The 20,964-nt window shown below is 39.5% G+C and overlaps 2 protein-coding genes across 4 annotated transcripts; one reads left to right on the forward strand and one right to left on the reverse strand.

Annotated features, from left to right (window-relative positions):
* Window positions 1-83: 83 nt before the first annotated feature.
* Window positions 84-20,593, reverse strand: mcph1 (microcephalin 1). 3 transcript variants are annotated; one of them, XR_009715278.1, is made up of 16 exons: window positions 20,463-20,593; window positions 20,013-20,073; window positions 19,850-19,941; window positions 19,435-19,553; window positions 19,263-19,347; window positions 18,936-19,047; window positions 18,720-18,851; window positions 18,562-18,633; window positions 17,416-18,426; window positions 16,863-16,966; window positions 15,242-15,279; window positions 14,957-15,119; window positions 14,789-14,866; window positions 1,476-1,716; window positions 1,202-1,378; window positions 84-861 (listed from the first exon to the last, which is right to left on the reverse strand). XR_009715278.1 is itself a non-coding variant. In XM_061286131.1 (15 exons), exons 2-15 carry the CDS (start codon window positions 20,053-20,055, stop codon window positions 1,326-1,328), a joined length of 2,343 nt encoding a protein of 780 aa, XP_061142115.1. In that variant the 5' UTR covers window positions 20,056-20,073; window positions 20,463-20,593; the 3' UTR covers window positions 84-1,325. The 3 variants fall into 3 exon arrangements, 2 of the variants coding, with proteins under 2 accessions (XP_061142115.1, XP_061142116.1); XM_061286131.1 differs by having other exon boundaries at window positions 84-1,378; XM_061286132.1 differs by lacking the exons at window positions 84-861; window positions 1,202-1,378; window positions 1,476-1,716 and adding an exon at window positions 13,566-13,705.
* On the forward strand, window positions 4,668-14,466 carry angpt2a (angiopoietin 2a). Its single transcript, XM_061286134.1, has 9 exons — window positions 4,668-5,162; window positions 7,154-7,309; window positions 8,379-8,500; window positions 8,583-8,821; window positions 9,812-9,939; window positions 10,431-10,532; window positions 10,664-10,830; window positions 11,421-11,551; window positions 12,292-14,466. Exons 1-9 carry the CDS (start codon window positions 4,902-4,904, stop codon window positions 12,450-12,452), a joined length of 1,467 nt encoding a protein of 488 aa, XP_061142118.1. The 5' UTR covers window positions 4,668-4,901; the 3' UTR covers window positions 12,453-14,466.
* Window positions 20,594-20,964: the final 371 nt, after the last annotated feature.

The following is a 20,964-nucleotide window of genomic DNA, read 5'->3' on the forward strand; positions in this document are numbered from 1 at the left end:
TGGAATGTGAATTCAATACAGCAATGTAAGGTTATTCGATAAATAAATAAAAGATTTTATAAAATATATAAATGCATTCAATGTAATTTAAAAAGTCTTTATTACAACGAATCACATCAGTCTCCACAATGCCGAATATAACGGTGATGTTATTCGATACTGCACTATTGTATTTTGTCTTCATCCATTCAATTTGATAATTTATAAAAGAAAAGAAAAGCTAATCTGTGCGATAAAATCAAACAAGGAAACTATTTTACAGGTGAGTGCTGTCTATCAATTAGATGGCTGGGAGTGAAAACAAAAATACACCTATCTTCACCTTCATATTGATGTAATGCTTTGCTCAATTTACACCAAGCTCATTTTTCAAACTGACAGGCTGGTATACTTCATTTGTGGCATAATTAGTCATTCATCATTCAGAGATTGCACTACTTTCAGACTTCTTTTAAAATCACAAAAAAACAGACATTTTGATTAAGTTGTTTCATTTTCCCTTGTGACAGGAGATAGGAAAACAGTGTGAACTAATATGAAAAGTGACAAAGAACTCAGAAGGTATTTGAAGTTGAATCAGAGACCCTGGCTCATTCACAGGTTATGAAATTGAACAAAAAAATTAATTCCATCTTAAATGACTGTACAACAATATGGGCTTGTGGCTTAAATGATTAAAATAACTGATGTGGGAAAAGGTCATAAAAATATATTGACATTAAAATAAGTGAAGTGGTACCATGTCTATTTGTACGTTGCCATATACATATACAACTCAAAGGTAAAATCGATTAAGACAGTCGTATTACCTGCTACAAGAGCTGAAGCAGATTGTGTTGAACAAATAAGTTTTGTCGTTCCCTGGAACAGAAACGGATGTACAGATCAATATAAAACCATCACACCAGAGCCTACGGCGAGTCGGCAACCCTAATTAATACTGAAGACCTTCTCTGCTTAATAATAAAAGAACTTCTGTAAAACTGTCCAGGAAAGTCATTTGCAAGATGCGACAACACACTTCGATTTCTTTCAGAGACCATCTATATATGCATCACTAAGCGCAGCTGTTTTGGTTAGGAAAATGTCTTGAGATTTCTTTCGGCAACAATGAGGTTTTCAAGTTCACCCGATCCAAGTAAGGCAGTTAATTAAAGTCAGTGTCTAGCATAAAAAAACTACAATAAAATCCACTTACTACCTTTGTTTTCATAATGGCAAAACATTTTCGCTAGGTGATCTGTCCATAAAGGATGATGCACTTGGAACGAAGCAGCCATCTACTTGAGAAAATACAGCATCTTCAGCAACATAATGAGCAGTTTTCAAGCCAAGTTGTAATTATCATATGAAAGCTGTTTCAAATGAGTGACGCTGTCTGAAATGGAAGCAGAGAAAAAATAATTAAACCACACATTCCTAAGTGGGTTCATTGGGTATAATTTGAATCAAGACCTACACAAATTGCATCTTACCAAGCACCCACTGCTCAGACAGGATCCTACATCCCACGGGTCTTCTGCCGTTGTACCTCCCTATGCAAATTCCGGCCTGACGTACAGTTTTGCAGATTGTCCCCCCGCACAGCTGGATCAGCTCTACCATACTAGGAGCAGGCGGCTGGGAATGCTGAGACACAAACATGGGCGGTTGGTCCTGGAACAGGTCCTGCTGGTGATGGTCCCCGGAAGATAGATGCCTCTGAAGACGGCAGATCTGGGAACAGATAGAGTGCCAAATCTGAAATGATCTGTATTATCAATTAACAATAATAATACATTTGAAATGACTGAAGCACAGATTCCTATCCCTCCATTAGCTGCATTAGCCGTGGTAGTGTTGACTTCATTTCACCAAACCTGGCAGTCACATGACCACATGCAATCTTTGTCAGCTCACAAGTGAAGAATGGCCAAACAAACAGAATATACACCAGATAGCGATTCTTAATTTCAAGAACATCCATTTCTGGCCTCACATTTGGCCCAGTTTCATCCTGAGCTATCGCCTGTGCCCAAATATGTAATTTTCAACCTACAAAAGCTCAATGTCTCACTAGAGAAAGCCCTATTGTTTTTAACTAGTAGTTTTGGCCACATATAGTACACTATAACTACCATCCCTTTTTCTTTTAGCTTAAAACCGTTATTTACTTTGGGAAAAACTTCATACGAGACGGCAAATCAAAATTTTAGTGTAATTTAGATGAGAAAGTATTTCTGAGATTAATGAATGAAGCTCTGAGCTCTCACCACAGGATTGTTTGGTATCCAGTAGGGGTCACTTACTAAACTGAAAGGAACAATCTGCGCTATTGCGAGTTGAATGCCAGGAAACAAGCGCTAAGGCTTTCAGCCTTTTGTAAATGTTCACACCGGTTTTATTTTACATCAAGTAATCAGGGATAGACCCGAAGCATTCAGGGACAGGGTCAGGTTAACATGAACCCATATTGTGTACTTCCAGGGGGGAGCGACTCACCACTTAATGTGGGTCCTATTGTGTGACTAAACGAGCACGAAAAAGCACACTGGTTCATAATAGGAAGAGATGGAACATAATAAAACTTTGTTGTAACAAAACACACAAACACATCACTTGTGTTTGAGTGGGAATAACATGTTTTTCGCAGAACCTTGGCACTTGGAAATAATGGTGTTTGTGCTCAAGACTGACAAGTGTTGAAATCAGTAAAGTTCCGCCGCTTGTAACAAAAGGTTATACACCTGCAAGGTTAGAAAATAATAGATGAAAAAAAAACATGCAGATATTGATAGGCTTGCATGTACGACATTTCAGCTGATTAAAAAAAATGTTTTGTGAAGGAAATTTGGCAGTTTTGTTTATGCCCGGCACAATGAATTGTTAGCTAGCTTTCAGAGTCTTGCGTCATTCATGCAGGCAACATTGGCATGGAAAATAATTGGTTCATTCACCATGAATTGAACCTTTGAGCATCCAGCTACAAGCTAACCATTATAAAACCTTTGCCACAAGAACAGCACAATTTTAGCTTTCCATTAAAATAAAATGAGGATGTCCCTCTAATAAGTACAAGGTCAAGATGGCACCAGGTTCTGACTTTAAGAGTATTCTAAATTAAGAAAATACCCACAATATTTTCAGCAATACTTTGGTGTCCATAAAAACTAATGTAAATACTATTAAAAGCCAATGATTGGGTGGTTCAGTACATGTACATACGTAAGACGATTAGCGGAAAGGAAACTTGCAGTGGAAATAAGATTAAAATACCTGTCGTCTCCATTAGTGCAATTCAGATTAACTGTGGCAAGCTGAAAGTCACAACAACAGCATGAACACCTGCAACGTCACTGTTTTTAGGGAATGACGACATGCACTTCCTCCTCTGTTGTAATGTGCCTTCAATATTTTGCATTTCCCTTCACTGTAGAATATTACATCAGCTGACTTCCTGCAATTCTCTTTCACTGGTTCAATCTATTTATGAAACTCCAAGAAAGTAGTGTGGTCGAGTTGGACTTGCGGAGGGAAAAAGTGAAACTCAAGTGTGAGAGATTAAGGAAAATGAGTCTTTTCAAATGAGGGGGCCTTAGGAGGGAATCTCCTGAAAGAAATGCATACAGAATGCGATTAAGGCACATTCTCGCTGTTTGTGACAAAACATCCTCATGTGTTTTTCCTGGACTGTGTGTCCCCAACGGAGACATGGTTATCCATTTCACACAAGAAATGGAAGTATTAACAGTGCTATTGAGGTCAAATGTAGATTTTGTTTTTCTGAGGATTCACCTGGCAAAAAGTAAACACAAGTTTGATTAATTTTCAAAAACACAACAAAAGAAAAATACGCTGGTGACAGGGATTTTGGAAAAATATTGTCTTTCACAACATGTGCATTCAGTAAATATTGGGTGTCTGATCTTTAGACAGCTGTATTTTTTTTAATCATTTTTAGGTCCGTCAGAAAATTTGGCCTTGAGAGAAAAATATTTCACTTCATACTATTCCTTATGACTGGCAAGCAGTCCAAGGTGTAAGCTGCTTTTCAGAAGGGTTAGGCTCCAGTTGCCCACTTGATTACTCTAATAAGCTGAGTAGAATAAAAAATGAAAGAATTCATTATTGTGTGTGAAAATTCAATCAAAACAAGTCAAACAAAGTCATAGAGCAACAGTGATGTGGTTTAGAATGAGCAAAATAGCACTTTAATAAATTGTACTTTAGAAAAAAAAAAAAGACAGTACTGAAATAATAGTATTGACCAGCATTTGCCACATTTTTTTTTTTTACTTCAGTTCAATGGACATTGTGCTGCTGAGATGTTGATAATGTGACCGTGGGGTTTTTAATCCATCATTTAAAAACAAACCAAATAAATCATACGCACAAAAACCTTAAGCGTGTTTTTTGAAGCACTCAAAAATATTTTTCAATGAACTGTTGGCTGCCACTGTGACTATAACAGTGCCGGCCGGAGGTGGACAGCTGCATCCTGCGTGGCTGTTTAACCAGTAGAGGGAAAAACACGTGGGCATTGTGTAGGATATAGTAGAGAATGTGTAGTTTGTGCATCTCCCTCTATGTGTTGTTGGTGTGCATTATAATAGATGAGGGGCTTCACTGGGTGGCCACATGGAAGGGGGAGTGGTTAAAGTCACAGTTAGCGAATCGGGGGGTGTCGAGGGCAGCTCAAACAAGTAGCTGGAGCCTTGATGAAAAACCCACGCATGCAGTCGGGCACCGGTAAACTGTGAGAAGAATCCTTTGATTTCTAATGTTCCTACTGAAGGTCATAGAAGGACTCTGCAGAATCTCAAGGGGATCTACACTTTGATGCCATTGGGAAAAGTAGTATTTGAAAGAAAAACTTTTGGAGGATCAGAACAAACTAAACTGAAGAGGAAAGTTCACTGAAGATGATGCACGTCGTCTTGCTCGTTTTAAGCGTCTGTCTAAGTGTGGGTTCAGACAGCAGCGCGGGCAAGAGACAATATCAGATCCAAAACGGCCCATGCAGCTATACCTTTCTGCTCCCTGAGCAGGAGAACTGCCAAAACCCGAGCAACGGCTACAATTATCCAGTTCAAAAGGACGGGCCTGCAGACAATGAAGAGTCAGCGCACAGGCTGGAACAGCTAGAGATGGTCATGGAGAACAACACACAGTGGTTGCTGAAGGTAAAGTCCCGTGCAGCCATTATGTCACGTACCATCAGAAATAGACGTAATAGGATTAAATGAGCATTCTGTGAGCCAAACAATTTCAACTTCTTCTACATGCTTGTCAAGTTAAGCTGATTTCTAGCAAAACCTTTTAGGAAATGCACACATCCAGGTCAAAGAGGGACAGGGAGTTGTATCAACGTTTTGTAACTTAATAATTTATCATATTATTTTCCATAATTGAGAAGTAATTGTGGTCACGTACAATGATCTCCAGTTCAAAACTCTCAAGCAAGGCAACGGATGTATGTGGTCATGATCTTGGAGCACTCAATATAAATACCTGTATTTAACCAATGCTCTACAAGGACTTTTACATTGTAAATGTGTGTTTGAGTATGAAACAACATTGAAATAGACTCAGACGTTTATTCTTTGCAAAAGGTCCAAAGGGATGAAAACTCTTTTAACAGGTGTCAGATTGACAGGTGCACATGTCCTTTTCAGTGTGCCGAGCCATTTCTTGAGGCATAAAAGCGCAGATGACCTTTTATACACTCGCTCTTCACAGAGCGTTTAATAAAGAGGAGCAGACAAGAGTCCTTCACAGTCGGAGTGCACAAACAGATTCTCGAAATAAAACGCAAGGGACGATGCTTTCAAAAGAACAGCTCGGCTGGGAATTCTTTTGATGCGCTTTCAAATAATAAACCCCAGCTGCTCATCAAATAGGAATTTCTGTGATTTGTTGCTGCGATCGTTGAATCGAAATCGATTGTTGAAAAATCGTGACGTCCAATTAATTTGCCAATAATTAAAGAAAGTTAAAAAGGGACTGTACAGGGCAGTGTGCTGACTTTCTGCTAATACAAAAGTGGTTTTACCCACTGTATTATTAAATAGTGTTTGGTTTTCAGCAGTGTGGATAGCTCGACCCCTCACGAGCACTGGCATCCCAACAAAGAGCTCCTCCAGTTCAGTGCCAAACTAAACTCAACCATAACAGCTTGGTGCATTTCATCCAACTAACTTAGATTTAAGTCACGAAGTCTGACACCATTCATAAAATTCCGGTGGGAATTACCGTGCATACCTGAGCCAGTTAAAGAAGTAATGTGAGGTGATTAAGTAATCGCATCAAATAATAAAAGTATTTCGAATGAATTTCTTCAAAGTAGCCTTTGCATACGAGCAGCTGGGGGAAGTGATGTTACGTTTTACGTGTGACAGAGGAACACAGTCATTTTTTTTTACCGGATGACTCGGAAGCCTTGCGGAATCAACAACTGATTAGATCATTAGCCGTAAACAAGACATCCTGACAACAATTCAAAAGGGCCCTCAATAACCGTGGATGTGTCACAAGGAACAGCCGCGCGGAGATGATGAGAAACTAAATGCACCCTAACTGAAGCTTCAAGAAATTTGAAAAAATATTTTTTCCAACTCCATGCAGATAAGGAAAATATATATTCGGCTGAGGTGAGCTTGCAGCTCTAACACGTCATGGTGTCATGAAGGATGTAACTCCTCACTCAACACTTCCATCCTGTTTACGAGTCGTGTGACCTGATTGGCACTCAGGAACACCATGCAGGAAATAACTTAATGATTGGTCTTGGTCTAAATCCGGAATACCGTAAAGTACATAAGAACATATCGAGTTAAAATTAAAACGGTGACCTTTTCCCATCTTGAGGCTAAAGACTATTGTAATACGCATTTGGTTCAAGTGTTTGATGTGGAGCGATCAACTTATGATAATACACTGATTTGTGATGTTTATATTACAATATTTATACAATAATTATTCTGTTTTATAAATTGATATTGTAAAAAATGGAGGCAGCTTTAGGCGTTGAGACAAGATAGTAAAGGGGTCAAAGTGGAGATTGTTGCTTGGCCAATGCCATTAGTTATTTTGTCCTTAGAGGTAATGTTACACTGCACACTCTTGATTGTTTCGTTTGTGGTTGATTCATTTTAATCTTTCATTTGTGCCACAGCTACAGAATTACATCCAGGAGAGCATGAAGCAGGATATGGTCCAAATACAACAGAGTGCAGTGCAAAATCACACAGCTACAATGATTGAAATAGGAACAAACCTGCTCAGTCAAACTGCAGAACAAACAAGGAAACTGACCAATGTGGAGGCGCAGGTGAGAGACTACTCTGACTGCTTATAAAGAAAAAACTACACCTCTGATTATATAATTACTTTTCATGCTTCAATTTCGTAATATATGGCGTCATAAAACCTGAGTTGACATCATTTTGGTTCCAATAAAACCTTCTTTGCATTACACTACACAGAATTGTATATTGCTATTTTTCAAATGTATGTAAAAACAGGAATGGACCTGTCAGTTTATTATTGTCGCTTAACATCAACGACCTTATGTGAGCCAACAGAGGAGCATTTCCTGTTATTAGCACACTTGTATTCCCACAGAAAGAGTCTATCAGTTTGTCACAATCAGACATCCGTCTGTTCAAACACATCATTGGAGAAGTACAAGTAGATTCCACGTAAACAAGCTGGTTTTTGCTGAGTTCAGTTTCCTCAAACTGGGGGAAAAAAAAAAAAGAAATCCAGGCAAGGTGCTCAACCTGAGAATTTAGTTCAATACTGTCTGTGGGGATACACGGTATTTGAAAGTTTCCAAAAGTTAAGGTACATCTGCTCCATTGGAATTCAGTTGCTTTCCTGTCATAAAATTTTCATTTCGCAAATGCCTGTTTGTAGAGGAGTAAACTCGAGTTAAAATAATCCTATCAAACAGGGAACATGAGTCCACACGGTATTGACTCGTGCACTAAACATCAAACCTGAGATGTGTTTCTCACTACAAGGGAATCGAGTCAGTCACCTTAACTGTATATCAATGCAAACAATGCGCTGCATTCCTTTGCATCAAACATTCTTAAGAGAGCCAATTTCCTATTTTTGTAACCGGTATTTCTCCACGGCGTCGTTAATAACACACACACTTTCCCCAGTGCCTCGCATAGCTCCTAACACTCGGGACGACTGAGTTACTTTGATCTGCGCATCACCATTGGCAACAACGCTTCTGCGAGTGTGTGGGAAAACCGAGGGTCCGCTTCGATCAATGCGTACACATGCTTACACCCATTTTCTGATCATTAAAAGATGGACTGTGGATTAGTTGAAAGACACTGGTTGTTTAGGTGGATTGATTGTTTGATATCCTCTTTAATTTCCAGGTTATTAATCACACAACTCGACTTGAGCGGCAACTGCTTGAGAATTCTTTGTCGACAAACAAACTGGAAAAACAAGTTATTGTCCAAACCAATGAAATCAATAAACTGAACGACAAAAACAAGTGAGTACAATACCTGAAATTGCAAAATGAAACCGTGACACAAAAAAGAAAAACACTTGAGCTGAATTATCTACCGCTTCAGTTTGTTGGAAAAGAAAATAAAGGAGTTGGAGGAGGAGAGGCAGGTCGAGCAGAAGATGCTTCGACTGGAAAAAGACCAGCTTCAGATCCTAATAGAGAGGCAGACGGCCATCATTGGTGAGCTGGAGCAACAGCTGCTCAAGGTGTCATCCAACAACAGTGCCCTTCAGCATCAGCAACAAGAGCTTCTGGAGACTGTGAACCACCTCATTCACACCTTCTCCACTGGCACAGCCCAAGGTAGGCGACCAGGAAAGACTTCAAGAGAAATTGACTGAATAAACTAAATGTGCCCGCCAGCGAGATCAAGTATTGGAACACCTCCAAACTTTTGTTGCCACTCACTTTAGCAAACATACCATATATAATCCTAATCCACATATACAGAATTGAGTACACTCCTCACATTATTTTAATATTTTTCATGGGACAACACTGAACACGTAGACCTGAAAATAACTAAAAACACAGCCATTTTGTTTCATTGTTTCACCGTGCGTCTTGACATTCCTGGGTTTCTCAATGAATTGTAGCACCCCAGTGTCAGCAACACTCATGGAGTCCTTACACCAAGACACTCTCACAATACTCAACTAAAGGCGAGACACTCTTGTCATTGCGCTCCTCTCGTGGTTTTTGCCACAAACACTTTGTCACCACGTGTACCAGTAGATTAATCTTGATCTCGCCTCAACACAGAACATGGTTCCAGTAATCCTTAGACTGCTTATCTTCAACAAACCGTTTGCAGGCTTTCTTATGAATTACTTTTTTTTTTTTTTACGGAAACCAAAACAAAGATCCTAAAAGAGTTTTTTGACATATTCAACTCTTCCAGTGACCAGTATGAGTGTGAGAAAGCAATAACATCAAATTTAACAAACCCGCTATCCATTCACAACAGAGACCTATAATGTAACATAAGGAGTCACAAGACATCAGGGAGGGAGAAAATGGCTCATTGGGCCTAATTTGGACATTTTCGCTGAGGGGTTTACTCAGTTTTGTTGCCGGTGGTTTAGATATAAATGGCTATGTATTGAGGAAAGAAAATGTCCAATTATTTGGACTACGGATGGAAATGAGCTTTCTGCTAAATGTGGTGCATGTATGTATCTCTTCATGCCTTTGATACTTCGAAATATATGTCCTCAATTTACCATTAAAAAAGCTGTACACTGAGTAATTTACATTGCAGCAAAACAAACCAGACTTTTTCTTACATTGCAGAGACAAAAGCTGCCATGATGCAGGATACTCCCTCCACATTCATGGACTGCGCTGCCGTCTTCAAGTCAGGAAACACAAATAGTGGGGTCTATACTCTCACTTTACCCAATACTACAATGGAGGTTAAGGTGAAGTACATTCCGTTATATTTTGCCACTGAATAATATAAAATTGATAGATTACTGTCTGATAACATTTGTGGTGTGTGTGAAATGAAATAGAAAGCTGCATTTTTATCTATTTTTTTTGCTTTATGTGAGAAGTCAGTTTTCCAAAGGAACGCATTCTCTTGTGCTCAGCAACAAGTTCTCTTGACTGGCCCACCCTTACATAAGTTGCACACAGGGCAGCATTGGATTAACTGTTCAAACAGCAGAAAAACAAAAACGTCCAGACAACCCCAGTGATGATCTGCATGCTTCAGCTAAAACTGTAATCTCCTAGAAACACTTTACTTTTCAGTGTTTACTGGACTTTAACATTCAGTGAGATTGACTATAAGTGTATAACTTGAAGTAAAACAAGGCGTCAGTGTCCAGTTAAAAAATGGACATTTGCAAGAGATGGAAATTGAATTATTTGCAATTATTCCTTAACCAACTTTTCTTTTTGTTTACAGGCTTTTTGTGACATGGAGACTGAGGCAGGTGGCTGGACAATGCTACAAAAACGCTTTGATGGCAGTGTTGACTTTCATCGTACGTGGCAAGAGTACAAAAAGGTAAGAAGCGGAAAAAAAGAAAATACTCTTCTTGAGGGAAAAAAAACATCACCTTGGCTACGGGTTTAATTCCAACTTCTCAGGGGTAGTTAGTGATGCTTGATTGAAGTTGCTTGTGTGCCTTTGCACAGGGTTTTGGAGATCCTTCAGGAGAATTTTGGTTAGGAAATGAATTTGTATCAAGGCTGACAAGTCAGCACTCCTACAGCCTAAGGATCCAATTGAGTGACTGGGAAGGGAACACGGCTTTTTCCCTGTATGATCAATTCTCACTTGATGGCGAAGGACAAAACTACAGGTGAGTGGAGTTCACATCATCCAATTAACTACACTGGATGAGAAACGTAACAAATACTAGTTGGGATTTATGTTATACGTTGTTTACGCTTCAGGCAACTAAAAAAGGAGCTGAAAACTGCGTCAGAAATCTGTCAACTTGAATACAAATTGTTTCATTGTTTTCATTCAAATGTGATTACAGAATAGACTATGAATACAGCCTCAGGTTTTTGAACACTGACCAAAATATAAGTAATGTTCTTTAGTCTTTTTGCTAATTTATTCAAAGTGGATGTTACTACTAGCTTAAAAAAAAAAAAAAAACTGACATTCACAAAAAGAGCCTGGATAGATTCAGCTTCACAAGCAAAAAATTGACAAGTAACAAATATGGCTGGATGTCAGACGTTGGTTGGTGTGTTGGCACTTCATTTTACACAATGGGGTTTCGGGGTATAGATAAAGAATTTCCCCTTATCCATTCTATAAACCTGCATGGCAGTCAGAGGGGCTGTTTGTTAAAAGAAGGTATGTCCGTTGTATTTTGAGGAACAAGCGTTATTGACCTCATTCTTCTACTTCCTTAATTTTTCCTTTTCCACTCTACAGGATACACTTTAAAGGCTACAGTGGAACAGCAGGCAAAATAAGCAGCATCGGTCAGCCAGGAAGTGATTTCAGTACAAAGGATGCAGACAATGACAAATGTGTTTGCAAATGCTCACAATTGACAACAGGAGGTAAGAAACTTATTCTGACAGAACGTGCAATGCGTTTGATGAAATGCATTCATTGCAGCACGACGGGCTGGATGCCAGAATTTTAAAGTCCCCACTGTCCTTAATGTATCTTGGCATTTTCCTACAATTTTGGAAGGACATTATAAGGACTCCCATTTCTTCTGGCCAGGCCAAAGAGCACAATTAGCCAGAGTTAATCACTGATCAACTCTTGAGGGAATTCAGCCACTACAAGCGCTGACATTAAAGAGCCTGGGAACAGAGTTTCTCTTTCTTCTTTTGTTGCTTAAAGGTCCTCCCTCCATTGCCTTGTAAGTGACTCTGCTGCCAGAAATTTTGCCTGCCTCTGTATTTGGGCTCCATCAAGTGAGTCTAAAAGCAAAAAAGCCCAAACCGGGTCCTTTTTCCCATGGGGTCTGTCTCACATGGAACGCTTTCCATGCATATCATTCATGGCTACTGACAGAGCTAAGAAAAAGAGTCTGGCAACATGACGCTGTCCATTATGAGGGATGAAATCTTCATGTAAACAAACATAATCCTTAAGTAAATGACAAGTTTTAAAAAGCAGGATGGCGGAGGGCAAATAATAGACTACGTGTTCTCGGGCTGCAAAGTATACAAGCGTCATTCTACAAATCAAACCAAGTACATCTGGACCTACCAATACAATAAACCATCTCTTCTTTAAAGTCAAAAGCATCACTAAGTGTACTCTACATTTGTTCTTTGTGTTTTAGGTTGGTGGTTTGATGCTTGTGGACCGTCCAATTTAAATGGCATGTATTACCAGCGAGGCCAAAACTCCAACCGCTTCAATGGCATTAAATGGTACTACTGGAAGGGTTCAGGATATTCACTGAAGACCACATCTATAATGATTAGGCCAGCAGACTTCTAAGTTGAACCATTTGAATAGGCACTGAACAAGATGGCGCCTAAGGCACCTCACGACATTCCTGAGAGGACTAATGGGGGAAATACTATTTGCTAAAATCAACTCTTAATGATCCGAACCCAAAATGAGATGCGGCCGAACTGTTGGGGTGTTTTCTCACATCAACTTTTGAAACCAGAGCCGGCTGACAGACAAGAAGACCATACTGAACTTTTTTGAATTTATAATTTCATATGCACCTTTGGGTAGTGGAGAGTGTTGCTGAAAGGCAGAAGTGCAGCCAATGAATGGGGCAATTATTACCCACAGCCTCTCAAAAGACTTCACCGTCTTCTCCATTTCTCCTCCCATTACCATCATAATATAACCACAGTGGCACAGGAAATGCATTTATTCCTTGACAATCACACACTATTATTCATTATTCAATACACTTAATATAGTATAACACATGGGGCTCCTCAAAATGCTTTGCAATGAAAACACCAGGAGGTAGCGTTCTGGTGTGAGTCACCAACTGTTATTTGTTGACAATTGCCCAGTTCAGTTGCATTTGGCGGCATCGTCGCTGTGTGCGGCGGGCCAAACATGAAAGAGAACTAAATTAAAATGGGGTTTATTCATTTTTTTCAATTTGAAATCACACTGTACGTTTAATGTGTGGTTAAAGTGTACATTTACTTAGTAATATATACGTTGATGTAAACTTAGCAGTGGTCAGTGTTTCAGCCATGAACGCCAATGACACTTCCTAGAAATAGAGGCTGTGGTACAACATGAACATTGTATGGTTTCTGTTGAAGTCTAAAAAGCTGATTAGATATGTCCGTTAGGATTACATTTCCTTTGGTGAATGTATTCACTAGAGTACATTATATGTTTTATTTATGTGCTGAATTATTTGAGGATTTATTCTACTCATTCCGTTGCATCACCACATCACCTGAGTGTGAGCTGCTAGCCAACTAGCATTTATATTGCACATGACCAGTGCTTTGGGGAAAATATATCTTTATTTATATCATGATTCATTTGAATCTCTCGCTCGCCCTCAAAACTGAGTTTTTATGATAATGTACATATTTCAAGATTGTGTCAAAAAATGACGTTTGTAAGGTCACCTTTGGTATTTCAAATGTTATTTCATGAAGTCCAGAGGTTTGGCGTGGGTGTAGCTCATGGAGATATACAGTACTTATCACAGCAGAAATGTCAACTACTTTTCAGTGGTGGAGGGGCTGCATAGTTTATCAGACCTACAATTTGACGAAAAAGAAGACATGCATGTGGTTCTGCAAACAACACAAATGTACAATCTATTGCGTCAGAAATCTGCTGACATTTGTCCTTGTCTAGAGTCTATCGTTGCTCGCTGTGGCAGCAGAGGACAGTGACTCATGAGTTCAGGAAGAGGCAACATCCACATTTCTCACAGGATACTTCAGGAAAAACAAGCTGACTGAAAATGGATGGCTGGCAATAGAAACTAGCAGGCAGCACATGCATTGACTTCCTCCGTCTTGCATTTATGAACAATTGAAGTGCCAGTGAGGGGAGCATCACAAATGCTTTGGATTGTGAATATGAGAAATGACAGCAGATGCTGTTCAGCGCAAAATTAATTTTCAACTGCATTTGTCAGAAAGTACAGGATATAAAAGTTGAATCTAAGTTATGATCGGAAAAACCTGAAGCTATAGTAACTGAGAAAATGTGAATCGAGAGATGCAACAGAAGCACATGCATAGCTATTTTTCCATTGCTTTAATATTTCATACTTGTCCATTTAACCAGTAGTATGTTTCTGATCTAGTATACCTGGGGCCATTCAGTATCCACAAAGGAAATGAACCATGCACATGGTTAAGATTGTTTGACAAGTTGGTTAATGTCTGAATTCTATTTGAATGGTTTTTATATTTTATTTTTAGGATGTGTAATTTTGTGTTTGAGTTCATATTGTCCCCTGAGGATCTTTATTTATGTAGAGGATGAATAAAAAATTAATTCAATTGTACGATTGAAGAAAACTTTTGTCAAAGACAGACCGAACCAAATAAGAATTAAGCATATCAGGTTGCTGCTGTATTTTTTTTCTATTTGATCTTTTATATTTCACGGCATCTGACGACATTGCCGCACCAACAATGGCACATTTTAACAATCACTGGGTGGAGAACAGTCTCTAATCTTCCCTTTGTTAGAAGCAAATAAAACATTATTCATTTTTGACAATAATTGTACAATAATTAAGTGCATCTATTTCCGTACCGACTTTCTTTCAAATGAAAAATCAAAACGTCATACAACATTCAAACCAAGATGGTACTGCTACGCACCTGTGCTGCCGGAAACAGCTCGGAAAGTTCATACGGTTCCTCTGGAATCCATTGCCTTTGCTCCAAGCATGTCAGAATCTATTCAGGAATATTGAAAATGCATCTCAGAACAATCAAGTCTGTAATCTGCATATGATGCTGTGATTGGTGCCTTGACAAAGAACAGACCCATTCAAATGAGAGGATCCAGCAGCCACGAGCAATGCCCAGCAAAACATTCAAAGTTCGGCGGTGTTCCCCCGAAATCACATGAGTTGTACTTTGGCAAACTCGATCAGCGATAGAAAATCCACCCAATGTCTTCACAACCTGAGCGACTATGTTTTGTTTCCTGGGAGAAATGAACAATTCGCAAAGTAGTAAAGATTCACTTATTGCGACACATTGCTTTGAATGGCTATTGGCGTTCAACTTAAGCATGTGTATGTGAATATATTCTCAAGCACTACTTACTCAGTGGGCATGCTCGTCATTACCAGGGTTCTTGCCGCCTGCAAGACAAGTGGGATAAACATAATTGGTCATGTATCTATTTCCACTGCAGGCCAGTAAAAAAAGTATGAGTGAGATATTTTACACCTCATGTTCAATAAGCACATATTGTATGTGTGACTGTGTGCCAGCATAAACCAGATCTAAGTGTTAATAAATGCGTGGGGGCACAAAATAAAAAAAATATCAAAGTAGAGAAATTGGCACGAAAAAACAGCTCCAAGTGCTTTCAATATTTTCTGTCAGGGTCCATTAGTTTGCATTGATCATCATCTAACAAGACCAGACTGAGCAAATCTAATAACTATATTAACTCTATTAAAACAAAGTGGACCAAAAAAAAGGCATTCGATGCCAATAATAGGCACCGAAGCAGAAGTGCAAAGTTGTCATGCGAGGGCATGACAATTCAGTGTCTTCCTTGACATTCAATAATTCAAAGCAGTTACAAACAGTTCTCTGATATCTGGTCCCCCAGCTGGAAGGGCCAAGAGCAGGCTGCCAATCAAAGTGTGGTATCGACGCTCCTCTCCTGACCTCACCCCTGCTCCAACATCCCATTAATACTGATAAGAAGAATCACCAACACGCAATTGCTACTCCACACGTCACTAGTGTGATGTGTGCTGCTGATAAACGGCATCATTAATAATACTTCATTCTTGATCCTTCCAGACTAACAATTGCATAAAAAGATCGTTGCCTCATTTCTTGCAAAGGAAGAGAGGGTTGCAAATAATGACCCTACAACAAATTGTCCATCCATCCATCCATCCATCCATCCATCCATCCATCCATCCATCCATCCATCCATCCATCCATCCATCCATCCATCCATCCATCCATCCATCCATCCATCCATCCATCCCTGCACAGCTTATCACATTACAAAATGAAATCACTCTTGAAACATATGGAGGAGAAAAATTACATTATCGAGCTTGTGACCACCAACACTTCTGGTCGCGTTTATTTACAGCAAGGTAGATAATTTCTATTTAACAACTGACCTCTAAAGGACCCCTGTGTTATGTTACCTCACAATCTTTACGGTGCAGACATAAAAGCTTCCTAGCTATGATCAGATTACATTTTAAACATTTAACATTTCTCCCTCGGGGTATTGGATGTGATGTTTAGCTTTCTCCAGCTGTGGCATGTTGAGGTTTACGCCATAAAGAAAACAAAGGCCAGGTGCATTTCACAAACGAGGAAGTTATATTCTATCATCACAAAAGCAAAACACAGGAAGACCCAAAGACCAGACAGACGGACAGAAGCCCCTCGGCGTGATGCAGCCCTACCGAGGAAATACTCGATCTAAACATGGCTGGTGTGCATCCGAAACCGTCTGTATCAAGGAATACAATGGATGACATGATTACATCATACTTTGGGGCTGCAGGGTAAATACATGAAGTTCAACAAATGACCATCAAAAGTCCTGTGAAAAAGTGGCAATGTCTCCTTTTTACATGAACCATCCCGAATTAAATTGGCAACAACTCAGCTCTGCTCTATTTTATGGGAAATGTGAGGAACTGTGAATATCAGATATAGCTGATTTAAATATTCTTAGTACCTTTGCTTTGCTGATGTTCGGAAAAAAAGAGCAGGCGTGCTTATTGGGCTTCTCGTGGTTTTCATCTGTTGAAGCAGCTGGAGCAGTACTTTCGCTTCCTCCTCCTACATGGGGAACAAAGTAAAAAAAAAAACATTCCAGCAGACGTTGTCAGACTTCAAACTGCAACAGAACTTCTTCATAAAAAGAGCCAGGAGACTTCATAAGAATATTAAGAGACATTCAGAATGTCTAACACCGGTAACCGGTAGAGCTCGAGGAGAGGACAGCAGGGGCGCTTCCTCCCTGGAATTTGCTTGGACTGCAGGTGCCATGCCAGAACATTTACATTTGTGTATTTTACAATTTTCTTTTTTTTTTGTAAAAAATAATAATTGGTTTGCCCTTGCCTTTGAGCTATCCTTGGCCTTCAGGAAAGAGTATGTACTTAAATGTTCATTATTTAATTCCATTAAAACTGTTCAATTATATCTAATTGTATTGCACATAAGTGATATTTGTTGTTATTCACACACAGTGTAATTTATAAGGTCTGACCTTCCTTGCTACTCACTTTGAAAACCGTCAGACAAATGACAAAGACGAGAGTTCTTTTCCAGCTCCAAGGTTGACACCGTCTCTGTTGGCTTTGTTGGATGAAGCGAGAGAGATTTTCTGGGAAGCCTTGATGCGTCTTCACTGATGCCTACAAATGGTAAAGTGCTTTGCCTTACGCGTTTGGAAGCCAGTGTTTGGGTCCCACTTGAATGATCGAAAGCAGGCAGATTCTCTTTGACATTATTTTGTGGACAGACATTAACAACAGACTGCGGCCTGCAACAGTGTTCAATGCTCTCTACTTTCCTCTTCTTTGAGCTCTTTGTTTCTGTAGCAGCACTTTTCCAACTCCTTTGTTTTCCTTTCTTTGGAACATAGTTCAACTCAGAGTAGATGTTAATATCTGTCAGGTCAGGCAAAACGGGCAAAAATAACTTTTTGTGGTGACTGGCTGAAGAGAAGAAGTCATCAAACACATCATCCTCTCCATCAGGGGAATTCAAGGTAAGATTGTGAGATTTGCTGGATGAACTAAAAGAGTGTGCAAGTGCAGAAAGAGAACGTCTGCTTTGTGTTGGCTTGCTTGATAGTTTAGATTGGTCGTTAAATAGCGCGTCACCCAGTAAGTCCACCACATGAGAACTGCAGGAAGGCATCTGGGAGACTACTCCTGCTAATGTAGGCTTCTCTATTGGTGGTTGTGTTACTGAGGCTGTCCTTTGCTTTTCTGGTGTTTCCTCTTCCTCAGATTTAGATTTCTGGATTGGTGATTCTGTTACTGAGGCTGTCCTTTGCATTCCTGGTGTATTCCCTTCTTCCTCATCCAATGTCAATTCAACCATTTTCAAAGGACTAATGGACGGGCGTTCTAAAATGTCACGGCAGGGTGAGAGCCAAGGCTTTTCCAGGTCCTTGCTGAAGGGTTTGTCCAGCTTGTTTTGCTCCATCGTGTTACATACTTGACTCTCGTTAGGGGAGTAACCAAGCTCCGGAACAGATGCACTAGAGTCCTCATCCGAATTTTCACCTATTGGAAGGAGAGGTGGGGGGGTGGGGGCATTGGTGGGGGTTAGACCTCGAAATGTTACAAGGACACAAATAAACAGTAATACTGCAAATGACAAACAACAAGATCATTTTTTTCCTTTCTTGGTTGGCTTACAAAAAAATCTGAAGACAGTCGGTGAGTTCCCCAGTGGAGGCTCCACTTGTGATGATGAAGACATTTGTGAGGCTGAAAATTCAAAATTAATGATGTCATTCTTTTCAGAATGCATGAAACGTTTTGGAAATCATCAGTTCACATGTGTCGAGATGTACCTGTGGGTGAGATATTTTCATGCTGCTCTTTCATGCGTTTCAAGCGCTCTGCCATGTATTCAGCTCTTTTAAACGACGGGCTATACAAAGTTCCACTGTCTTCATCAATAATAATAGGTGAATCATCTGGGACTGTGGAGGAGGAACATGCACAAGATAAATCATATTGTCTGGTTTGGAGAAGTTTAAAAACATCAAAAAGCATATTTTATTTACCCATTGTTTTCTTGGGGATGATGTCTTTCATCAGTTTATCTAACTTCTTTTTCATGCGTCTGTCATTTTCTGCCGTTCTCACTGGACAGTCTCTGGGCAGCATGCAACGATGCTACACCATTCAAACACAAACATGATATCAACATGATACAACACAAGTGTGTATGTGTTTTAGGTGGAAGTGAAAACAACATAGAATTAACAGAATAGGATTCAAAAACTTAATTTTGCTTTCACAGATGGAGAGAAGAATGACAATTGCCAGCCATCAGTTGGCAATTGTACAAACAACAACACATGAAATGACTTTAAAATGAATCTACGTACTTTCTTGTTCCATAATACCAGATTGCTTTCATCATTTAGGGCAGGATACAATTCTTCATCTACCAGCACGCCGTCGTCGTGACATCTGGAGATCATTTCAACGACAAAACAATCAATACATACGATTTAGAAACCAAAGTAGTTTAATCCCAAGAGAGTCATGCATACATACCTTCCTATCCACAAAACAGAGACGAGCTTCACATGATTCTTTTTGGCTTTCTTCCATGTGGCAGCGTGACCATTGTTAAAGACCACATGCGTGACTTGTTTATTGAATGTTTTTGATACCTGTAATGAGTAAATGTCTCGTCAATAACTTTTGTAAAGACTCACGGTCTGTGCTTCTTACAACAAAGCTGTGTGAATGCTGAGAGACAAAACATTTACACTGAGGGACCTCCTATATGTGTTCTAAACATTTTGACAACATGAAATTGAAGAATTTTGTTCCATTGACAACTGTCACCACAATAATACCTTTATGAACTGCGCAGGTAAACATTGTAAATCTTGTTTGTCATACAAGTGATGCGATACTTCTTTGGGAATTGCCTTTTTTTTTTTAAGTGAATCTGACATATTACCTGAGCTCCCATTTCCTGCAGCTGCTGAATAAAAGGTTTCGAACAGTTGGCTCTCTTGTCGGATGACCACACATCCACAAAGGCAACGACATCTGGAAAAGGCATTTTAAGCCATAAGTTCCTACAGTGTGCTTTTTTTCTGTGGTGCTGAAGATGTATTTACCTTTAAGAACCGTGTCATTGATGCTTGTAGTCATTACTGGCATCTTCAGCTCTCAATTTCCCTTGACAAAAACAATTGATAAGCATGCTGACTTCTTGTTTGTTTGTTTGTTTGTTTTTACTGCAATCTCGATAGGTTTGACTTGAAGGGAGATTCGTAAACACTAACCCAGGAAATTGCTCGTTCACAAGTTAATAACCACAAGAGGCAACAACGACAACCACGAAGAGTAACAAATAAGTCAACATTACAGATACGTATGTATGGTTTGACACATAATCGTCATAACTAGGGTATTATTCATCTGCCTTAGCTAACTTTCACGAGAGTTAGCATGAGCTAACTCTTAATGGCTTCCGCACTATCCTGACACGATGGATTCAAGTGTGTTGAATACCAACAATACAGCACAAATGGTTGTATCCACTCAGTCGTGTGTCGTGTACTTACTTTCAGGGGCAATGGGCTTCAAATATAGCCCACTCGTGACAAAGAATCCGGTATGAATTCGCGCTCGTAGTTTGTGGGACGTTGGATTGTGGAATACTCTCTGGTGAGTGGCGGAGAGGTCACCACGTCACCAGGAAAGGGCTATGAATGAAGTTGTGTTTTTTTTTTTTTGTAAAACGTGATTAAATACTTTTTAAATTTAGTTTTTATTCTTTAATAACCAAGAAAGATTTGTGGTTAAAAAATCATGAATGACATCCTCGCTGTTTACCTTTATATTTTTTTTTTTGCTACAGAAATTTCAATATCGTTCAATTATTACCTTCTAAATCATAGCAAACGTCATCCTGAGGAAAAGCATAAATACTTAACATTTTAAGTTGGCTGTTTCGCCCACACACTAATTTACATGGTTAATATTGCTAAAATAATTGTACGTGAGTGTACGTGCGCGTGCACGCGTGTTTCTTTACGTGCGTGTACGTGCGCGCGCGCAAGGGAG

Source organism: Syngnathus typhle, linkage group LG8 (assembly GCF_033458585.1).
Source record: "Syngnathus typhle isolate RoL2023-S1 ecotype Sweden linkage group LG8, RoL_Styp_1.0, whole genome shotgun sequence".
In the NCBI taxonomy this organism is placed as follows: Eukaryota; Metazoa; Chordata; class Actinopteri; order Syngnathiformes; family Syngnathidae; genus Syngnathus; species Syngnathus typhle.

Coding starts and splice junctions, on each gene's coding strand:
- mcph1 (XM_061286131.1), bottom strand. CDS start 20,055: ATGCCAGTAATGACTACAAGCATCAATGACACGGTTCTTAAAG. Junction 18,634..18,719: donor TGAAAATATCTCACCCACAG/GTACATCTCGAC, acceptor TTGAATTTTCAG/CCTCACAAATGTCTTCATCA. Junction 14,867..14,956: donor GGATCCTCTCATTTGAATGG/GTCTGTTCTTTG, acceptor ATTCCTGAATAG/ATTCTGACATGCTTGGAGCA.
- angpt2a (XM_061286134.1), top strand. CDS start 4,902: ATGATGCACGTCGTCTTGCTCGTTTTAAGCGTCTGTCTAAGTGTGGGT. Junction 7,310..8,378: donor TGACCAATGTGGAGGCGCAG/GTGAGAGACTAC, acceptor TTTAATTTCCAG/GTTATTAATCACACAACTCG. Junction 8,822..9,811: donor CTCCACTGGCACAGCCCAAG/GTAGGCGACCAG, acceptor CTTACATTGCAG/AGACAAAAGCTGCCATGATG.